Source organism: Chelonoidis abingdonii, chromosome 3 (assembly GCF_003597395.2).
Source record: "Chelonoidis abingdonii isolate Lonesome George chromosome 3, CheloAbing_2.0, whole genome shotgun sequence".
NCBI lineage: Eukaryota > Metazoa > Chordata > Testudines > Testudinidae > Chelonoidis > Chelonoidis abingdonii.
In genome coordinates, this window is record NC_133771.1 from 117932198 (window position 1) to 117955848 (window position 23651).

Sequence of the window (23651 nt, forward strand, 5' to 3'; positions counted from 1 at the left end):
TAAAATCATGATTTTGTCCACCCTGAGGATGGAAAGAAGCCCAACAGACCAATAGCAGCAATTAAAGCCCTTGTCAGGAGGGGGCACAAGTGAATGATGTAACAAAGTTTTATTTCAAAGCTCTCACGGACTTGAACTAAACTACCTAATTTGTTTTTCTTCTCTGTTCCTCCTCAGGTAAAAGAGGATATATTACTCAGCACGATAAAAATGTTAATAGGGTAGGCCTTGGGTGTCAAGAGACAGCTAGATACACTGCTGACTATTTATAAAAACTTACTCTTTATACCGTAGTACTGATAATGCTTTAACTGGCTGCAAATGAGACAAAAAAAAAGTCCTAAAAACCAGATCTTCTCATTCCTTCTATCTTTCCAAGATCAGTTGCTGCAACAATAGCCACCTCTTGGCAGGCCTCGGGCAGAGAGTTCTCTTTTAGGGAACTACTGGGAGCTTTAACTATATGACACTTTAGCAAGGGTCTGGCACTTGCTTTCCACTGTAGAAGCTTCTTTAACTTACTCTCCCCCATGAACATTAAAACAAAGTCTGGAGATTTGTCTATATTGTGCAGGGAAAAAGGCAGCAAGAGACCCAAAATTCAAGCAAATTTAGGATGCTCATACCCCAAACTGATTCACAGGCCCAGAAAATCTAAAAAAGTCTCAAAATCCTAGAGGAGACAGACCTTGAGATTGATATTATAGGAAATAAAATCCCTGCTCTGCTGGGTCTGCTTAGCATCTTCTGATGTGTGTAAAACACTAAACTTACTAAAAAAGCTAAATCTTTCTCTTAGGGAATCCTACTTCTCAATAAATTAATGCATTTAATTAAAGACACATTTAATGTGATTGAAGATTTTATTTAAGGGACCCTTACGTATCTACCATATTTCTGAAGAAGCTTCAGGGAACAAAGTAAGGATTTCTCTGGTTTGGAATAGGTCCTTTGCATAGACCTTTAACAACTGATAAAGGTTGAAATGAACCACCTGGTGAAGATGGAACTGACTGATGTGCTTTCATTTCTCATTTCAATTTGCAATTCTCCTTGGAACTGCATCATGAAGTTGTCCATTTTCTGGCAAACAACTTGTCTCCCTTAATATTTGTCTAAAACACCTCTTCCTCCTGCATCCTTCTCCTCTCCCCATCAAAAAATTGTTCACTCCCTTCCGTTCTCTGTTTCTTTTCTTACGTAACGATGTTCCAGTTTTCCCAATATGACAATAAAACTGATATTTCAACCAGTATTAACTGGATTGTGTAGTAAATCTAGTGTCAACTAGCAGAAGAGCTATTTTAGGACAATAAAATATATTTTAAAAGAAAACGTAGTAGCATAGTTACGTTCAGCATCCTACAAACAACATTTTGGCTAAGTGCCCCTCTCTATGCCTCCCTCATTCATACACTGTAAGTTGAAATAAAAGCCACTATAGTTACACATCACACACACACACACACACACACACACACACAAAAGAGCAGCAGCTACTTCATCTAACATTGTATTTGCCTCAACTCAGTTTACAGTAGTCAAATATTTAGAGCAAACTTTTCTCTATTCATGTCCACTCCTTTGGTCCCCTCTAAAGTACCAAGTTACTTATTACTTGTCCTGATAACTCACTAAAGCTGCCATTAGGTTGGGGAAGCCCTCATCATAGTTGGTATTGCATAGAGTGGGGGACAGTCCTTTGCCCTGGAGAGCTTTCAGTTCAAGAAGCAGACAAAATGTGAAGACTACTCAGAGAACCAAGTCACTTTACATTAAGCCTTTAACTTAGTGGCGAGGTTTGTATTTTCAGAGTACTGTCAATTTCAGTCACCAAATTAGGGTCACTACTGGACATTCTAAGGCTAACTAGTTCATAAATAAGTGATTCAACAAGAGAAACTGTTATAAGGTTGCAATTTTGACATACCTGCATACATTGGTAATATCTGCACCAGAATAACCTTCCATTTTTTCAGCTATATTTCCAAGGTCAACATTGTCAGCCAGTTCCAACTCCCGCAGGTTTATCCGTAAGAGTTCTTCTCTGCCTTTTGCTAAACAAAACACACAAAAAATAGCATGTCTATAATACCGTAATTCAAAAGATAAGATACACGCAGGGTGGCTCTAATTAGTTTTAGTCCTCCTTTGCTCTATTCTGCATCTAAATGTAAAGCCCAATTCAGAAGGCAAATATTTTCAGAAACAGGAGCCCAAAGTTAAGTTCTTAAGTCTGTATTTAGGATCGTAACAAGTTGCCTGATTTTCAGAAGCGCCGATCGCAAATTGACTTAGAATGATAGGGTCAGAAGGAACCACAAGGGTCATCTAGTCTAACTCCTTGCAAAGATGCGGGATTTGTTGTGTCTAAACCATTCAAGACAGATGGCTATCCTGCCTCCTTTTGAGAGCCTCCAGTGAAGGAGCTTCCACAACCTCCTTAGACTTAAGAGGTTGCAGCTAGGCATTCAGCATTTCTGAAAGTCAAGCCACTTTTTAGGGTTGTTAACTTTGCATTCCTATTTTTGAAATTCAGATCAATTATAATCCTTACATTGTTTTTCACCTCTCCGTTCTAGGTTAATCTCTGTATCCATTGGCCTTATACCCACACGTACCTGCCAATTTAATGCTTTGTCTGTGGTGTTATGGAACTTGATGCACTCTCTTCATCACTTGGCAGCTATCTTCCATATCCAGACCATGAATGAGTTCAACCAAACAATACAATACATTCAGGGTAAAGTGCCTCCAAAGTTCAAAGGTCTCTTCTGAACCCAGATGTCCGACACAGTATAATAAGATACTGCTAACAATCACAAGACTCATCACAAAATAAAAGAAGCAATGATCAGCCTTTTTTCCTCTCTTTTAAATCTAAGGAAATCTTTGTACCTGATGGTAAAGGAATGTAAATTCTCTTTTCTAGTCGTCGTCTTAGGGCCTCATCAATATCCCAAGGAAAATTAGTAGCAGCAAGTACCATAACCATTTTGGAAGGATCATCATTTTCAGCAGCCCCTCCAACACCTGTGGTAGGAGGGGAAATAGTTAAACCTACTCAGTTACCATGAGAAAATCCTATATGGATACAGAATCATGGATACTCTGAGGTGTAATATTAAAGTGCAAGTCTAATTTTAGTTCTACCTGGCATTTTGGGATGAAGAACTGCAAATTCTAGGTCAGAGAACTGAGGTTAACATTGATGTAAGTTTCACAAGATGGGCAAGTCCTTCTGCATCAACATGCAGACAATTCTGCAATAGCTGCCTGGATTTCTGCCTTTATCACAAGGTGTCAATGTGAAAACTCAGAATGGAACTAAAAATAAGGGCACTCAAAAATTTCATTAACAGCCATGCCAAAAAGTGTAATTGCGGCTTTCAAAATAAGATCTTCCCCTCCAGTTTGTAGGCCTGATACTGGAATCCCTTACTCAGTAATTCCTATTAACATAAGTCGTCCCAGGAAGGTCAGCATTCAAGACTGGTGGCTTAGGTCCATGGACTAAAACTCTTCTGAACAGAGAGGAAGAATTTTAATCTGTAAAGCATTGTTAAATTAGTGACACAATATAATAGCTTTTACTAATAAAAACCCAAGATGTGTTTTACTAGAATTGTCATCCCTACATCTGTTACCAGGGTATTTTATTTGTAATTCAGTCTAATGACAAAACCGACAGATTTTGCTTGTAATCAGTGATAGATCCTGGAATACCCACTGTACTGTTTGCCCTAATATTGAAGCATATCAAGATACCATTTGTGAATATTCCAAAATTCCATGGCTAAAAAAGGGAGCTAATGAAAAATTCATTACTGATGCAAATATTTGAGTTGCAAGGAAAGTATATCAAGGGCTCTGACCTTGCTCCTATTTAAGTCAATGGGAGTTTCTCTATAGACTTAAATGGGTGTAGGATCAGACTTCTCAAGTTAAAAAAAAATAAAGATCTGACTCCTGCAATTCTAACACAAATTATTCTGCAGATTAGCAAAGGATTTCAAGGTTTCTTTAAGTACATATTCAACAATGTTTAGCAAAGAAGTTGAAATTAAAAATAGCTAATTTTCTGCACAAATAAAACTGGCGTGGGTTTTTCCTACACAGTAACAGTTGTTTAAATTAATTGTAGAAAGTAACTGAAGTGTGCTGTTTTTATTAAAATTCTGTTTAAAAACAGTATCATTATGTGAATCCTGTTGGAGGTGATAACTGCCATCTGAAGTTTAAATTCGGACAGGTTACAGTTACTCAAATCACTTGTATAGAAGACAGTCTAGAGCACTTAGTGACGGTTGTCTTTGAAGACTTTCTGCTTCTAGAGTTATCCAGCTACATCTGACTGCTTTACTTTATTGGACTACCAAGAGGGAAGGGTTAGGTTGGAAGGGGGAAAAAAAAAAAAAAAAAAAAAAAAAAAAAAAATCACTTGTGGAAAGCATAAGGTTATATAAGAGTTGTGATTGTGAGGGGGAACTCAGTGATTCCTCAGCTTTGAAGAAGCTCAGTTATTCTGAAGTTATAATACGAAGTTGTGATTCAGATACTGAAGTGTGTGTTTGTGGGAGTAGATAAGGTAGTGTAGGATAAGCTCAGTATATTTGTAGTGTCTTTTGAGTTTGAGTAATGTGTGTGTTTATCATTTTAATCTACCTTTTTAAAACAGCATAATTAAGTTTTTGTGCCTAAACTTCAATCCTTTTATTTCTTCCTGTAACCCAGAACCATCAACAATGATTAAGTTCATTTACCATCCATCTGAACCAGTAGTTCTGCCTTCACCCGTCGGCTGGCTTCATGCTCCTCCGAGGTTCCTCTGCGACTACAGATAGAGTCTATCTCATCAATAAATATAGTTGTTGGTGCATAAAATCGAGCCTAGAGAAATCAAACTGAAACTGCATCTGTTTATCTTAAGCTTTATTTAAGCTGATTTCTTTGGAATTGTGGCATCTCCTACAGCTGCCTATAAGCACTGCTGTGCTGTCTTGGCTTTGGTGATTCAACACAATAGAAATAAATAGGCAACATGTCTTCTCCCTTACCTTCAGCCTTTCAAACATACATACCATGAGCAAGTATGCTTTCAGCAGCAATGATTTAAAAGCAGAACATTATCTAATCAAGTGTAGTAACCCCTAGAGCAGGGGTAGGCACCTATGGCCTGGGTGCCGAAGGCAGCACACGAGCTGATTTGCAGTGGCACTCACACTGCCTGGGTCCTGGCCACTGGTGTGACGGGCTTTGCATTTTAATTTAATTTTAAATGAACCTTCTTAAACATTTTAAAAGCCTTATTTACTTTACAAACAACAGTAATTTAGTTATATATTATAGACTTATGGAAAGAGACCTTCTAAAAACGTTAACATGTATTACCGGCACGCAAAACCTTAAATTAGAGTAAATAAATGAAGATTCGGCACAGCACTTCTGAAAGGTTGCCGATCCCTGCCCTAGAGTATTACATGCAAGCTATTCAACAGCCTGCAGCAACAATATAAAATAATTTACAATGGAAATGAATGTCACATCCAGCTCAAACTGACAATGTGCACTCCAGAATGTAATTTCAATAGGCACAGTAATTATCAAAGGTACTATCTGACCAGGGAACTAAAGTTAACACCCGTAACATGTGTTAGAGGTGTTAGAGATCTTTAATGAAACCAAGGTCAAATCTCACTAAGTCAGCACTAAAACCATGCTGGGATAATCAGTTCAATATTACTACAACGAGCGAGTGCCACCGACTGATTGATCCACACTATTTCCTGTAGCACGGCAGCCACGTGCTAATCCTAGCCAGCGCTTGAGATTTGATAAAAGGCAGAGAGAAACACACCCAGGAATTCAAAGTTATTGTCCCACAGCAACTATAACATATTGCCTTGTGCATATATAATATTTTCTGTTGCTGTATATGGCATTAACTTTAATGCCTTTATCCAGGTATAATGTGGTCAACTTCAATAAATTCAAACCTGAAGTTCCCATAGCAATGTGATATGATTTGTTTGTAGAACTGAGGCTACAATAACCACCTTTTGCAAGACTACACCCCAGAATGCACTGCATTTGAACTTGGTGATGTAGAAAAGTCTTTACTGAGTCCATCCAATTAATTGCAAGTGTCACATGCTCTGTAGACTACTGAGCCTTAGCCACATGATATGATTTGAACTGAAAATTAAAATTTCTTATGTTATTCTGCTAAAAGGGAACACTACGCATTTTATATAGTGGATGATTATGTGACCATATTTAAGAGTGGCTTTTTCAGTCTACTTTAAACTATTTTCAAAGAAGTTAACTTAAACCAGAAAAAAAAAAAGCTCTCTTATACTAGAATCAGCATGTCCACATGGGGTGTATAGTGGTACAACTATAATGGTTTAAATTCACATATCTTATACAAGTACAACTTTCCTATACACCTTCAGGTACATCTACATCACAACATGCCTAACCCCTCCTTCCACCACTGAGCTATTGTTTCTGGCTGCTTGCTGACTCAGGCAGACATCACTACATTGGTTACACTATTCAGTTTTTCTTAAAGCCATGAGGAATAGCAATCTTTATTAAAATGAAACTGGAGATTCTGATGCAGTCACATGAATCCAGCAACTGTAGCCATAAGCCTGGCCTGCAGTGCTTATGCTTTAATTCAACCTGAGGTATAAGCACATATGCTAAGCAGGAAGCTAGACCATTCTGTCAATTTTACAAGTGGTTTTCCATAAATAATATCTGTGTGCATACTTATACACGCAAACACACACCAAAAACATGGAAGGGTCCCAAACTTCAATATAACTAATAAGGCCTTAGCTTGGAGGCGTTCTAACACTGTATCTTGCCTAAGTTTCACTGCTCTGGGAACAAGAGTTACAACCCACTATTCCTTTTAGAGTTTTAGTCACCATTTCAAACAGCAGGCGGACAAGTTTCTCAGATTCTCCTCTGTATTTTGAAGTAAGTGTTGATGAAGAGATGTTGAAAAATGTTGTTTTGCATTCAGTAGCTACAGCTTTTGCAAGGAGAGTCTTTCCAGTACCAGGTGGACCAACCATCAGCACACCCTATTTGAAAAGAGACAGTCCAAAGTGATGTACCAAAATCTGTTAAGGCTAGTGAAAAACCCACTGCAACAAACATAGCCTAAGAAACTGTTTGATAGCCTCGGCGTTAGACTACTTAGTACGAACTTTTGCTTAATTACATTTCCAAACCAGGAAAAGAAGGTGGATGAAGTTTTTTTTAAACTAACAAAATCATCCAAAACACAGGGCTTGGTGGTGATTGCAACTACCCAGACATCTGTTGGGAAAATAAGTTCTTCAAATGCATTGGAGACCACTTTTATTACAGACGGTGCAGAAAGCAAATGGGAGGGAGGTTATTCTGGCTTTGATTCCAACAAACAGGGAGGAACTAGTTGAGAATTTGAAGGTGGAAGGCAGCTTGGGTGAAAGCGATTAAGAAATTATGGCATTCATGATTCTAAGGAATGGTAGGAGGGAAAAACAGCAGAATAAAGACAATGCACTCAAGAAGGTAGACTTTAACAAACTCAGGGAGTTGATAGGTAAGATCCCATGGGAAGCAGGGCTAAAGGAAAAAGAGTTCAGGAGAGTTAACAGGTCTTTTAAGAGACATTATTAAGGACATAAAAGCAAACTGCCCCAATATTTAGAAAAGATAGGAAGGTGGTAAGAGGCCACCTTGTTTGATTAAGAGATCTTCAATGACCTGAAACAAGAGAGTCATACAAAGTAGAAACTAGGTCAAATTACAAAGTATGAGTACACACACACACTTAAGGACAAAACTGGAGAGGCCAAGGCACAAAATGAGATTAAACTCACTAGAGATATAAAGAGTAAAAGTATTTTACAAATTCATGGGAAGCAAGACAACAATGAGGGGCAGGGTCGGCCCATTACTAAAAGATCCAGAGGGGGGAAGAGACACTGACAAAAAATTGAAAATGTAGCAATGGCCAAAATGTTAATTTAATGCCTTTTTTGTTTCAGTTTTCACCAAAAAAGTTAGCAGTGATTGGACAACTAACAGAGAACATCAGTGTAAATGGAGTAGAATCTCAGGCTCCAATAGGAAAAGAACAAGTTAGATGTCTTCAAGTGATTAAGGCCTTATGAAAGAGATCCTAGAATTCTTAAGGAACTGGCTGAAGAAATCTGAGCTATTAGCAATTATTTCTGAGAATTCATGGAGGACAGGAGACATGCCTGAGGACTGGAAAAAGGCAAATTAGGTACTTATCTATAAAAAGAGGAATAAAGACAACCCAAGGGATTACAGACCATTCAGCTTAACTTCGGTAATCTGATAATGATAATGGAGCAAATAATCAAACCATCAATTTGTAACCACCTAGAAGATAATAAGGTGGTAAATAAGTGTCACAGATTTGTCAAGAACAAATCATTTCAAATCAACCTAGTGTCCTTCTCTGACAGGTTAACAAACCTTTGGATAGGGAGAAAGCAGTAGATGTGATACATTTTGACTTCAGGCTTTTGATATTGTCTCACATGTCTGACCATCTCATAAACAAACTAGAGTAGCAATTTGCAAACTTTGAGCTGAGCCCCCCTCTTTGAGTTACATTTTGGTTGTACCCCTGCAACTCAGACAAAAATAGACACATGCAAAAGTATGCTTGATAGACTATTTATAAACCTAACAGAGACCTTAACACAACTTTAATTAAAATTACCAACACTGGTAAGTTTCAAATACACAGATACTTACCAACAGCACAGGCAAGGCTCCCTCAGCAGCAGGTTGCACCTCTAGGGCAGGGCTAATACCTGGCCCTCTGCCCCTCCCTGCTTTGGTTTTCAGGGTTGGGGGAAGACAAGTGCAATGGTCTCTGGGGACGGAGCCAGCACTAGGCTCAGAGTCTGCCAGAAGTGGAAATGGGCATAGCAGATATTGTGGCCCACTGAGGTGAGTCAGAGCTGGAAGTGGTGCTCCCTTCCCACCCCTGCAGGAGTGGTCACAAGCTGCCTGGCATCGCCACTCCCCTCCCACCCCCCAGGAGTTCCTCCAAGCCACCCTAGGGGGCGCACCAAACAGTCTGAACACCTCTGTACTAGAGAAATATAGCCTAGAAGACAATCTACTATAAGATGGGTGTACAACTGGCTGAAAAAAAACAAACAAACACACACACACTCAGAGTAGTTATCAATGGTTCACAATCGAGCTGGGAGGCCATATACAGTGGGGCCTCAGAGATCTGTCCTGGTTCTATTCAATATCTTCAGAAATAATTTGAATAATGGCACAGAGAGTACACTAAAAGTTTGTGGATAATACCAAGCTGAAAGGGGTTGTAAGTGCTTTAAAGGACCAGATTAAAATTCAAAATGATCTTGATAAACTGGAGAAATGGTTTAAATTAAATAGGATTAAATTAAATAAGGACAAATGCAAAGTACTCCACTTAGGAAGGATCAGTCAGTTGTGCACATACAAAATAGGAAATGACTGCCTAGGAAGGAGTACTGCAGAAAAGGTTCTGGGAGTTATAGTGGATCACAACAATACTATTGCAAAAAGAAGTGAACATCATTCTGAGATGTATTAGCAGAAGTGTTGTAACCAATATGCAAAAAGTAATTCTTTCATTCTACTCAGCACTGTTAAGGGTTCAACTGGAGTACCGAGTCCAGTTCTGAGCAGAAGACTGCAGGAAAGATATGAACAAATTGCAGAAAGTCCACAGGAAAGCAACAAAAATGATCTAAGGTCTAGAAAAACACATTTTATGAGGAAAGACTTAAAAAAAATTGGTTTGTTTAGTCTGCGGAAGACTGAGGAGAGACATAACAGTCTTCAAGTACATAAAAGATTGCTATTAAGAGGAGAGTGATAAATTGGTCTCCTTAACCACCAAGGATAAGACAAGAAGCACTGGCGTTAAATTGCAGTGAGGGAGATTTAGGTTAGACATTAGGAAAAAAACTTCCTAACTTTAAGGGTAGTTAAGCACTGGGACAAATTACCTAGGGAGGTTGTGGAATTGCTGTCATGGGAGGTTTTTAAGAGCAGGTTGGATAAACACCTATCAAGGAAGGTCAGATAATACTTAGTCCTGCCTCAGTGCAGGGGACTGGACTAGATGACCTGTTGAGGTCCCTTCCGGTCCTACATTTCTATGATTCTATTCAAAACTTTGTAGTGAAATATTACTTTCTTGAATACTAACAGAATGCACACATGCCAGTATGTGTGTCAGCCTATACTAATTTCATACGTATTCAAATGACACATAGTTGCCTTAAAAGTTTTGGTCAAAGATGGGTAGATATACTATACGCAGAACATTTGTCAGTTCAGGTGCCCCTCTTAGGACAGGTCTTAGAATTACATTGCATGCTAAGAATCAGCAATTTCTTACCTTCCACGGTCTTCTAATTCCCTTAAAGAATTCTGGCATCCACATTGGTAAGACTACAGCTTCTTTGAGCAATTTTTTGGCATCAACTAAGTCAGCTATATCATCCCTGGTAGAGAAGGAAAAAAAATGTTTAACACATGCCTGATCACTGCTCAATTCAAGATGCAAACAAACACTTTCATTACCATTAATAGCTATTTAATAGCCTATATGGTCTAGTTCTGTTTCTAGGGAATATCTGCACTGGAGCTGGAAGAGGCAATTTCCAGCTCAGATACACAAACCTGCAGCACATTAAAAATAAAAGTGTAGCCACAGCTGCATGACCAACAAGAGGAACTAGACTCCTGGAGTACAATCCCATCCAAGAGCACAGGTACATATTTGGGGCAATTAGCCCCTCCTGCTGCTTGTGCTGCAGTGGCTACACTTCTATTTTTAGCACACTAACATGATCAGAGCAGCATGAGTATGTCTCCTCAAGCTGGAAATTATACTTTCCAGCTCTACTGTAATCATACTACTAGTTGGCAAGTTCTCTCATCAATTGTGCCATCACTATAACTAGCATCTTTGTTGGCAATCTCCACAGACATGCCAAGGACTGAAAAGACATTGAAATTAAACTACGTTCTCATTTGCACCTTCAGCCTCTCTGTCCAGTCAGGTAGGAAGAACAGTGGTTAAGATAGTTTAGGGGAAGCTTGTATGTTACCACTGCCTGTTCTGTAGCTCTCCCACCAAGGATTTTGGCAGCCCAAGAACCCTAAACTTGTGATATTTTGATGAACATATTCAAGGAAACTGTTTCCCTTCTTGTTTGAGACTAGGTTTCAACACCTTCTGTAAATGCTGAAAAATGATTATCCTTCACACTAGAAGTAACACTATTTTCAGCACCAATTCAGGTTGACCCATTAGTGACAAGTCCTTTTGCTAGCATAGACCTATACCGCAGAAAGCCTTGTCAAAAGACACTGGCAGACCTAATATAATCTTACATATACTCAAATAGTGCCTCATGCATGAGTAGCCTGGGCTATAGGGCTGACTGGAGAAGTTTTCCACCACAGTTTTCCTGTAATTAAAAGTAGAGTGCTAGAAACATCCAAGCAAGCATAGTTACTTTAATATACAAAACACAATGTAGCTGTAATTATTTAATGTGCTAAAAAGTCAATCCCAAAAAGATAGCCTTCACTTTACAACAGAAAAATCACAACCTGGATATAAGCTTAATTTTATTCAAACTTACCATCGAACATTGGGATTTTGAGAAATAATATCTTTTTCCAAAGCTTCTACTAAGTCTTTATCATACCCAATACCATCAAACCTCTTTGGCTCAGATTCTGAAACATCAGATGATGACTTGTTCTATGTTAAAAACAGAATTGATACATGTGACCGTCTGAATTCATGAAAGGCTGTACTGCAGTATTATATATTGCCTTCTCCTGGATAGATCCAGCAGTGGCACCAATGGCTGGAATTTTGGGGATAAATATTCTGCCCCGGTGATGCTTTCCAAGTGCTTTTATTAATTGAAATCAATCAATCAATCTGACTTGGTTAAGAAAACTTTTCATTAACACTTCATCAGCAAAGCCCACTGAAGGCACAGAGGCAACATTTTAAATATTCCCCCCACCCCCATCTTTCTAAAGATTCAATGTAGCATTTTACTTATTAGGGTTAATCCTGCTCTTACTAAAAATCAGCTGCAAGACTCGCATTGAAATCAATGGGAGTAGGATTTGATACTATCACTAGTATAAAGCACTGAACCCTGCCTACCAGTCTAACTCCCAAGCTGTTTAATTTACAAAGATACACAATATGGTGTACATGCTATTTCATTTCCAGGTGTCAAATTCTAACTAGGCAGTTTATATTATGCACAACACCCCTATAGCCAAGAACTTTTAGAGATTACAGAAACTGAAGTAAACCCTGGATTCTATCCATCAATTCTGTGGACGTTAATAGGTTGGTAAATACATTGGTTTATTTTAGAAAGCTATGTCAAAGACGGATTTTACTTGCTGAATGTGATCTCTTATTTTATCCATTATCAGGTTAATATGAGGTGATACTGTCCTTCTATGAATTGCACAGTTCTGACCATTAATGGTTCCTAGTTCTGACTGCAAGAATAGGTCAGTTCTTAGATTGAATCCAGACATATTGCTAGTTTGTTTTTAAACAGGAGAAATGTAAGTAGCTGACATCAGGCTGACCTTCTAAATGAGAGGTTTAAGATCTCCCTTAAGAGTTAATTGAATCCTGAGAAATTCTGCTTCCAGATATTTTGAAAGATACAAGGCAACAGCCTCACACTCTGTCATTGCAAGAGTAGTACATAAAAAAAAAATAACTCACTCCAACTCTGAAAATTTGAATCAGCTACTGAAATGAGGACTGAAGTAATAACGATTTTATATTTCTTGTAAACAGCCGTGTCCAAGAATGTCCAATGAACTCTTGTATAAGGTCCGAGTTACATAGAAAGAAGGGCTTTACAAAGAGGCAATATGGTCTAGAGGAACATGTACAGGATTTGGAGGTCAGCAACTGGCAAGTTCTAAGCCCTGACTCTGCTAATTAATCTATGTGGTCTTCAGCCAACTATGCTATCCTTCAGTGTTTATCTTCATCCATTAAACACCTTACAGATGTGCGCCAAGGTTTCATGTTTGTATAGTGTTTTAAATATGAGAAGCACTATACAAGTGTTACGTTTGGTCAAAGACAACAACTTCTGCACTAGTCATCTCCCTATCCCCCAATGTAAGGCTGTAATGAAACCACAAATCTCTAAACTTCATGAACAATCCACAAGTTTACCTTTTCCTCTCTTCCTTTATTCTGCTGATCCTTCCTTTCTCGGCCACGGACTGCTTTCCCTTTATCATTAGGATTTCGAGAGGCAGGCCGGTGAGGGCCTCTGACAGCTGCACTTACACGGTTATTGTGACCTCTGCAATCATTGCACTGAACAGACTGACGTTTTCTGGCTCCTGGAGAAGGTCTGATTGGTCATAACATATACAAAAAGTTTAAAGTCTATGGTGAGCTTTATCAAACCTCATCAAATCTTAACTATTAATTGCCCAAGATAAAATCTACATCTGTTAAGTAATCTTTCTTACCTATTTAATTTTAAGATGCCACTAATATTACAAGTTGCCAATATAAAAAAAACTAAGCTCAGAAAACAGGACTTATTTTACAACAGTCACTGAGATTTCATATTTTTCAAACTCACTTCATTCTCTGTCTATACTTAGCCTACCTAATACATTTATAATATGTTAAGTACCAATGTTCTTGGTGCTGTACACCACTTATGGTCCAACAGAAACTGAAATCCCTTTACCAGAGTATTCTTCCTTGATCACTGGCACAGAATGAAAAGGCTTCTCATGAATGCTGGATCACTGGTCAGTATAAGTCAAAAAATCCACTGGAACATTTCACCCTCTACAGAAGACAAACAGACTTTGCAAACCAACGCGGGAAAAAGGTTTTGGGGACTTCAAAACATTGCCCCTCTCTGTTTAGGCACTTAATCAATAACAAAAAACTATATGTACAACTGCAGCTTTTTTTGAAATACAAGAACCATCAGATTCTGACTCCAGAGATGATAGCTCACTAATCTACGTTTCCTAGAAGCAAAATATTTAAAAAGTTTTGTTACTGATAAAAAGGTAAGGTTTCTTAATACAAAGTTGCCTGACCAGGATCCAAGTCTCATCTCAAGCCTCCAATATTTTGTTTTCTAACCCTGCACACACACTCCCTTCCCAAAACCTCCTCAATATGTCTAGCTTAACCCAAGAGAAGGCAATTTTTTCTAAACGTGTAAATTTCCCACCTTGAGAACTCTCACTGAAACTACAAGAAGTCTCTCCTACTCTTCCTGAGACTCTTGGACAACCTCTAGAAACATGCATGCAAATAAGTATGGAAGGGATCACTGAATTTTTTTAATTCATGGTCTCTCCTCTGCAAATACATGTGATGCACAATCTTCTAACTACAATTAGCATGTATTGTATAGCATTAGTATGTATTTAATATTCTTTGGTACCAGCAAGACTCATTCCTATTGATACAAATATTTTTGCAGCTGTGCTTTCAGAAAAATTCCAATTTACAATCCTAAAAACCAAACTGTTTTCTTATGGATTATTTCTGAGAATGAAGAAGAGGAAACTCCATGAGGTTTGACTTGAATGGCCTGTTGAGGGTTATGTGCAGGAGATCTCTAGTTCACAAAATCTCATGAGTATCCTAAGAGATGTGCGGGGAGATTCTGTGCCTTAACAAAGCTTAACTTCTCTCTGGCTTCCATAGCAACACATTTTCCCAACCTGGTTCCGACCCCTGGTGGTAGGCAAGAGATGAAAGAACCTACATAAAATTAATGCTAATATGGTCAATGTTAAGCAGCAGCTAACTTTCCTGCTCCTTAGTAGTCTGGTGACAAACAGAATTTTCTTTCCCCCTGCAAAGTGAGCTGTGCTCATTGTCACTAAAGCCTGTTAGGAGACAGAACGGTAGATTTCTGGCATCTGATCAAAGAGGATTGTTATGTTGTAGTCAAAGTACAGCATTCTGAGGGCAAAGCAATGAAACCTATTTAACTGCTTAAAGGCCAGGTGGGATTAAAATAGAAGTAAAAAAGCTAGGGTTAAAAAATAAAATGTGCAAATTTAAATAAAGAAATTATAAATAGAAAAGGTTAGAGTTAGTTTAAAAATAGATCAGGCAGGGTTAAATATTAAAAATAGAAATCTCTGGTTTAGTTTATTAAGTTTTATTTTAAAAGGAGGGCAGGGTAATAACCAAGATGAACATGTGTCATCTTCTGACCGACTGATCCTTTCTCCACCCCCTATTTGACTGTTCTGCCTTTCAGAATATATATTCTTCAACACAGGGACTGTCCTAGCACAAGGCCCAAATCCTCATTCGGAACTGTCGATACTACCACTATCCAAGACTAAAGCCAGTAAAATATTCACTTCTAAAATATTAGTTTAAGCATACTTCTTGATCAACATTAAAACACTTTCCAACGTCCATTCCATCTTTAGGACCACAGCAACCGAAACCTCTACAAGAATTATACTTAGTCAAAAATCACAACACTGTTAAAAAGACTTCAGTCCTAAACCTGCAAGCTGTTCCTCCTAGGGGAAGTACAAATGAAGTCAGCAGCTTTTGCATGGGGACAGGGATCAATCTATGACAAAACAGCGTGTGGGATCAGAGCCCAAGTCTTCAATTTCTACAGAATTTAAACTTCCATTTTTTAAAAAATAATTATATCAAGCCTTCTTGGCTGCAAAGGCAACTTTCCAAAAATGTGAATTGAAATATTTTCTTTAATCTGCAGACATCGTTCCAATGCCTCTGCTCCTTGACAAAGATGTTGAAATTGGAATTACCAAGATTAGTAACAGTGAAACTGACCTCTCAGAACACTGGGTAGCAAAAACAGTCAAAATATCATGCCTATTTCAGGCTCTTGCTTGGGAAAGCTACAGGCAGCAGCAAAGGCAAGCCCAGGAGTTATGCACTAGGAAAAGATGACCCTAAAAAGAGAGGCTGTAGAAAGTGCTAGAGTAGCAGATACTTCTCCCTCTCCTTCACACTAGCTGCAATGAGAATCATTGCAGGGAGGATGAGGAGGTAAGAAAAATACAACAGTGGCAAGTCAGCTTCCTTGGAACCTCCAGAACACTCATGTCTTCACACTACAGCTAGAAAGCTGGCTGACACTTCACATTTATCAGACTATTAAAGACAAAAAGAAAACGACATCCTTAAGTAGGATCCAGAAATCTAACTAAGTCCTTTCCCAAAATCTGGCTATTTAGGTGTCAGTTTCCAAGCCCTGTACCTTAGCCCTAAAAATAGGGAGGATTTCTCCAACTGCAGACTCTCATTGAAATTGGAGCATGTTTTTACTTTATTATATGTTACCTGCTCCTACCAATTTTCTTCTTACCTACGTTCAGCTGGAACGGGCAAGGACCACACTTCTCCATCACGAGCTGGTAATTCTTGCTGTGCTGCTTTCAAGGGAGTGCAATCTAACTTAAAGCTTTCCAGTGTTTTCATTATATCCTTCACGTGCTTAGCTTCCACACTTATCTCCTGCCAAACCTAATGCAAAAATATGAAGTATATTAAAGCATATTACTAACAAATTTTTAACAGAGTCATGCTAAAGCATGTGAATGAACTCTGCTGGATTCTACAAGATTTCGCTAGTATCTTAAACCTGATGCTTTAAATTAATCCATTTAAAATACTACTTATGCTTCAGAACATGAAATAATATACATTAAATTTGTGAAGGGTTTTTTTTTTTTGTCTTAACACAATTTTACACCTGTGAAGAATCAGTCAGCTAAATGAATAGAGATGGGTTTCATACCAACTCCATAGAACCTGCTGCTGGTTTTTATTTCACAGTCTTAAAAAAAAAACCACACACACACAAACAGTTTAATGAAAAAAGACTGGGTTACCCTTAGGAGGGTAAAGAAGACATGAATATGGTGGTCTTAACTCACTCTGTATTAGACAGCCAAAACCACACCACTGAAATATTGCAATAAGAATAAGAGTGATAAGAATTAAATAAACTGAAGCGTAACCAGGGCACTCATTGACACAGTTAAAAGTCAAACTGGCAAACAAGTTAGTACAATACTAACTCAGTGTTGTTCTCCACCCATTACTCTGCCGGGGCGACAAAGACAAATCAGCCAATGAAGCCCTAAATAAGAATATATAGTTGTATTACAGTTTACCAGGGAATAGTTTAGATATTTTTACATTTCTTACTCAACATTAAACTAAATCATTTATATTAGCTTAATACTTTACCACTGAAATATTAACTGTCAAAACAGGATTGCTCACCTGTTGCCATTTCTGTTGCAGATATGCATCTTTGACAGAGTAGAGGTATTTATTCATTTGGTCAAGTACTCCTTGGTAGTAGACCATTGCAGAATCATAGTTTCCCAGCAACGCATATTCACGGGCCAGTTTTACATTCTCGCTAATCATAACAAGACTCATACTCAACATTAGCTGAAAAAATTAAATAGTTATACTGAAAATTCAGTACAAGAAAACAAGTCAAAGCATACATGTGAAGTAACTTCCAGATAATTAAACACGTTCTAATCATCTGATTAACAGGGATGCTGGGAATAGATTCATTAAGAGGAGACACACTGGAAGAAAAAAAAACTATCAATATAAAAATACAAATGAATTACACTTGTCTATAATCACAGATGTGTAATAAAAAGTTTCACATACAAGTTGAGTTATCATGCAGTATAGAACCTACTGTTAAGTACATGCAAGTGTGCAGAGACTACATGACATAGGGAGCCATGACTGAATATACTCCTCCACACTTTTTTTCCCTATCCCTTCAGGTAAAAGAATCTGGAGGTAGTGAGTGTCATGGTTTGGGGTTCAGGTCACCATGTGCCTTGTAACCCTGGGTGTCTTGTGGCAGTGCAGCTTTGGTCCAGAGCTCTGACCCAACAGCCTACCAGCAGCCCACACACCTCACCGTGACTTTGCCCAACCTGGCTACACCTTGCACGCTGACCTTAGTACTCTTCAAGCCCCCAAATTGTCCTACTGAGGGACCAGTCCCTCTCATTGGACTTTCACAGAGAAGTGTTGGTTTGCAGCCTTTACAGAAACAGAAAAACATTCCAACCTGTTAGCTTTCTGGAAGCACACACTTCAGTGAACTTGCACAGCACTGATTTATAATGAACATAAGAACAGCTATACTGGGTTGGATCATAGGTCCATCTAGCTTAGTATTTTGTCTTCTGACAGTGGCCAGTGCCAGGTGCCCCAGAAGGAATGAACAGAACAAGTAATCAAGTGATCCATCCTGTCACCGTTCCCAGCTTCTGGTAAACAGAGGCTAGGGACACCAACATGGGACAATAATAAAAGCCAACATGTTTATTTACAAAATAGAATGGATTAAGTGATACCAAGTAAGGGAGATAAAGAAAGATATGTTTACAAGCAAATAAGTGAAAACATCTAAAAATCTAAAACTTTTACTAGTAAGATACAGTCTTTGTTCAAGATGGATTCTTCACCCAACAATCTCCTTTCCAGTTTTTTACTAGCAGGCTTATCCAGGACCCAACACAGAGATCAAATTGCTTGGTTTCTTTGTTCTCTAAGGTGAAGGATAAAGATGGACTCCATTGCTTATATCCCCAAAGGGAATGCCTTTGTCTTACAAGTCAGAAAGGCCTGCTGGAGATTCTGTCTCCTGTCTCTCTCTAGGTTCCAGGAACCTTGATAATTCTCAGTCTTTCAAGTTCAGGATCAGGATAACTCCTAATGGTTCAGCTCAACAGCTTTGTTTACTGCAATTATGTAAACAATCCTTTGTCTAGGACAGACCTGTTTATGATCTTTATCTAGATGAGGCTGTCTGGTCTTTAACGTGTTCTAGTAACATCATACAGAGAGAATTCACAACTTCATATATAACATTTACACATGCATTTTACAATTATACTAACAACAAGCATGTTACTAGCTTTCATATGATACCTCAACACATACTTTGTTCAAATATTATTGCACTCTGTGTGTAGGGTGCAAATACAGGGGTGCCTAGGGTCAAAGTGAGTGCTTTTATAATTTATACTCAGGTAAAGGAGAAAATCCCTGGAAACATTCATTTTTAGGAGGGGGTTCATGAGATGACATTTTAGTGAAAGGGGTTCTCAGGTTGTTAAAGTTTGGGAACCACTGTTATAGACCCTTCTGCCTGTTCCACTCTGCTCCAATCCACTACCTGTGGCTTCTGTCCCCCTTCCCTTCTGAACCTATATAATAAACCCCAGCCCCCTCTTCCACTCTTCCCCAACGGGCTCCTATCTCCCTCCTCCTCTTGTGCTTCCCCTCATCCACTGACTCTTGCAACCCTCCATCCACTTTCTGCATTCCACTGTGGCTGCTTCCTCCTCCTTCAACTACCCAGCTCTACCAGTGCTACCACTGTCCAGAGTACAGGAAAGAGTCTCCCTGCTCAGTTCCTGTGCCCAGTACCACAGTGGCTCCCAGAGCAGCAGGGAGGAGCAATTAAAGGGAAAGTACTTCTCAGCCTCTGCAGCCCTGGGAGAAAGCATGCTTGGTAAAGCTGGACTCTGAAGAATTTAGGTGCAAAACTGACTAGCTGCCACTGACCATATGGGGGGGAGGGTGAAAAAAAAAAAATCACAGTTTTCACAGAGAAGCAATAGGCACATCCCTGACACTCAAAAGACTGCTCCCCTGCCTGCCAAATTTCAAGTCCCTGCTCCAAAGCATGGAGGTGTTAGCGCTCCAATGAACAGCGGCAAGAATTTTGAACATGGGCAAAACAGTGTCTAGTATTCCCTACCCTTGTCCTTGAAAATGACTGTACCATTTTGGCTAAACTTTCCCAAAAATTCAGCTTGAAGCAGACAACTGACAGGGGAAATTTCAACCTGAATAATTAAAGTTCAGCAATATTATACACAAGTGTAAACAATGCATTAAAATGGGAATTGTCGAGCAACCTGAAGCATGGGCAGTAACACCAGCTCTGCCTACGATCACAATGCCTCTTATCTTTCCTTTTTAAGGGACACAATTCCAGTCTTTTCAGTGTCTTCATGTGACTTTTCCCATGCCCCAAAATCAGTCTCATCTTTCTGAATGCCTTTTAATTATGCTATATCCTTTTTGAGATGAAGTGACAAGTATTACATGCACTATCTCAAATGAAGCCACACCACTGATTCACATAATTGCATTTTCCCCATATTATTCTCGATGCCATTTCTTATACATTCTAACTTCTTGTCTACCTTTTTGATTGCAGGTGCATATTAAGCAGAGGCCATCACTGAGGTATCCACACATCTATACAGCCAAGACTAATGAGTCTCCCATCCCTGGTCAACAGAGTGGAGCTTATAAGGATCATCCCCACACTCTACAAATAGCTGTAGAGACAGTGCTATGAATTTGCGGATCCGGTTCTGAGGCCTATGGAGAGTTCCCTATGTAGCTTTTTTAAGAGCACTAGCATCACAAGCCGTCTGTCAGGAGGCTCATGGCCACATGCTCTGTAGTTGTACTCAGTGATGCCTAGTTCCCTTTCATGGAACAGGGAATTTAGATTTTGGGAAAAGGTTTTAACTTAAAGTTTTCAGAAGAAATCTATGTAAGGGTCTCTTGTTATGTAGGAGAAAATACATAAAGTTCATCAAGGATCACTACAGATACTACCACAGGTAGTAATAGCAATATTCAAGATCAAGCATTTCCACATGTGATCATCCTACCAGATACACCTGTTTGCCTGTCCCATGAATTTTAAACTGATGACTAAACCTGCTGAAACAACAAGTTAAGCAAGATGCCACTAAACATTTTAAAATCAAGTAATAGCATGTTACTAATGTAGAACCAGGCTTTCAAAACAGAGCAAGAAAACCATAACACAGCCATATACAATAAATACAGTGCAGAACTCTGAGCAGAGCAGAGCAGGCGTTCTTTACAAATCTGTGCAGGGAAACAAACAGTTCAACCATATAAGTGTTCTTTCTTCCAAATATGTGGAGTCACAAAGAACAGAGAGGAAACAAAGGAAATGAATAATCCCTGAATGGAAAGAAGAGAAGGCACGGAATGCCTAGCCAGGAAAATGGGTGTAAGAACACAAAAAAGATTGATGCTGTACTGGTCCACTAAATGACTTTTCCAAGATAAAGAAAAATGAAGGAAGTAAACAATATGCAAAGGAACAAAATAGGCAGAGAATGTGAGTAGGAAGAGAGACAGTTAAATCAGTGGATTTTTGCTTGTTTCAACAAAACACAAGTGTTTCTCCAAAAGTCATCTGAGGGCTGTCAGTTTAGATGTGGGTGCTAAAGAGGCAACACTAACAGAATTTAACCTATTTACTGCCCAAGATTTAGCCCAGGGGTCAGCAACCTCTGGCACGCGGCTCACCAGGGTAAGCACCCTGGTGGGCCGGGCCAGTTTGTTTACCTGCCACGTCCGCAGGTTCGGCCGATCGCAGCTCCCACTGGCTGCAGTTTGCTGCTCCAGGCCAACAGGGGCTGCGGGAAGCAGCGCGGGCTAAGGGATGTGCTGGCCACGGCTTCTCACTGCCCCCATTGGCCTGGAGCGGCGAACCGCAGCCAGTGGGAGCCACGATCAGCCAAACCTGCGGACGTGGCAGGTAAACAAACTGGCCTGGCCCGCCAGGGTGCTTACCCTGGTGACCCGCTTGCCAGAGGTTGCCGACCCCTGGTTTAGCCTGTAATCAAGGCTATGTCTTCACTGCAATTCAATGTGTGATTGCAGTACGGATAGACAAACAGCAAAAATAGGTACATACTCACTTTGTTAGCCTGCACTGAAGCTCATGCCGCTGCATCTACACTGCTAATTTTAGGTCCGCTAGTATGGGTAAAGATAATACAAGTATGGCGTGCTGCAATCACACCGTGAACTGCAGTGTGGACATAGCGTATTTGACTTCGTAATATAGGCTAATTTAAAATGCCAAAGCAGCAGATAATTTTTCTTTCAAATTTTGAGTCTTAAGTGTTGCTGTTTTGAGATTGATGATTTTCATAAATACCAACGCCTAATGCATTCATATTTGCATCACAGTTTTACTACCAATTTTTCTTCATTTATATTGTTGGATAGCACACTGATCCTAGATATTTAAACTGTGCTTGTTACCATTTTAGTGGAGCTCTATATTCTACACTGTCTTTTAAAGAACAAGAATAGATTATATGAGCTAAGTGGACTGTGTAACACTATTTCCTCTTTAGCTTTACTGTTATAGAATTAGATACTCAGAAATACATATTGTCTTTCAGAACTGTTCCAGACTGGTTCCATATACAAACAAGCATATGCAGATCTAAGAAAATCAACTCCTTTACTAGACAAAATATTTTAATTTATGTGTGCACAGTGGAACTAGATGACGATAAAGCAGATAGTACTATGCAGACGTATCAATTAGAAACCATTCCCAGAATTGTATTCTATGAAGCGATCTACGGACAAAGCCACTACGGTGAAGATGAGTTTGTGAAGTCACCATCAGACAGGAAACAATGCAAAGAATCCACATAGAATTTTGTCCTCTTAGATAAAGAAAGAGGCTTTGGCATTTGCAATCCCATTGTTAATCCTTGAGATTAAAAGTAGTAGTTCACACATATTAAGAACAAATCATGCTTTTTTTCCTCCATAGAAGAACCCTTGAGTAGCCAAATCTATGCAATTTCACCATACAAGATTTGGGAAGTCATGTAGTGGCTGAACATCCCCTAACCTCCCAACACACATACTTGGTTTAAACAAATCCAGTTCCACAACGGTATTCAACATATCATATGTGGGGGCCTGCCGCTGTATCAACTATAACACGGATCCACCAACTACTCTATCCACAAACTGTGTACCACAAGTAGGCTAGAGGCAGTCCTAGGGCCAGAGTAACATTAATGGAAGAGTTCCAATGCTACAAAGAGGCCTAAGAAATTTTTTTCCAGGTCCAGAGGAACACTTCATCACACTACCTGGTTGCTTAGACTGAGCTAAAGCCAGGTTTTTTGGGGCCTGAGGCAGTTTCTATTATTTCAATTTGTTATGCACACTCAGGAAAATAGTGGTATCAGTTCACATTCAGAAAGTTTAACTATAAGATTGACTATTTTAAAAAAAAGTTTAAATACTACAGAAACTCATGGAAAGTCCCCTAGCCCTCACTCAACTCATGAGGGCCCTCAATATCAGCAAGGGGATTTGTTAAGTCTGGGAACTGTATTTTAGTTGCCAAGATGGAATACTAGGTGTGAAATTTAGGTGCATGTGTTTCTCTCAGGACTTTATGTGCTATGTATTCTGGTTCATGTTTCCAATTCTGGTTTTTTTCCCCTCTAGCCATGTGTGCTTTTTTGAAATGTGCCAGTAGTTTATTTCCTAACAGATTGAAGTGGTGTACATCTTTAAAAAAAAAAAAAAAAAAAAAAAAGTTTATTCTGGAACAGCCCTTCTTATTTTACTAACTGAAAAGGTCTGTGTTTCAAGAATGGTTGCCTAAAAGCATGTC

The 23651-nt window shown here is 39.1% G+C and overlaps 1 protein-coding gene across 3 annotated transcripts in view; it reads right to left on the minus strand.

Annotated features, from left to right (window-relative positions):
- Window positions 1-23651, minus strand: part of KATNA1 (katanin catalytic subunit A1) — a 29239-nt gene that overhangs the window by 2598 nt on the left and 2990 nt on the right. For 2 of the 3 annotated variants that reach the window (XM_075064038.1, XM_075064036.1), the window contains exons 2-10: window positions 17393-17566; window positions 16470-16627; window positions 13295-13478; window positions 11703-11824; window positions 10448-10553; window positions 6939-7097; window positions 4764-4890; window positions 2899-3033; window positions 1931-2057 (exon numbers count right to left, since the gene is read on the minus strand). In XM_075064038.1, coding sequence (XP_074920139.1) covers window positions 1931-2057; window positions 2899-3033; window positions 4764-4890; window positions 6939-7097; window positions 10448-10553; window positions 11703-11824; window positions 13295-13478; window positions 16470-16627; window positions 17393-17563 — 1289 coding nt within the window. In that variant the 5' untranslated portion in view covers window positions 17564-17566. The remainder of the gene's footprint in view (window positions 1-1930; window positions 2058-2898; window positions 3034-4763; window positions 4891-6938; window positions 7098-10447; window positions 10554-11702; window positions 11825-13294; window positions 13479-16469; window positions 16628-17392; window positions 17567-23651) is intronic. The other variant, XM_075064037.1, reaches the window with a different exon arrangement.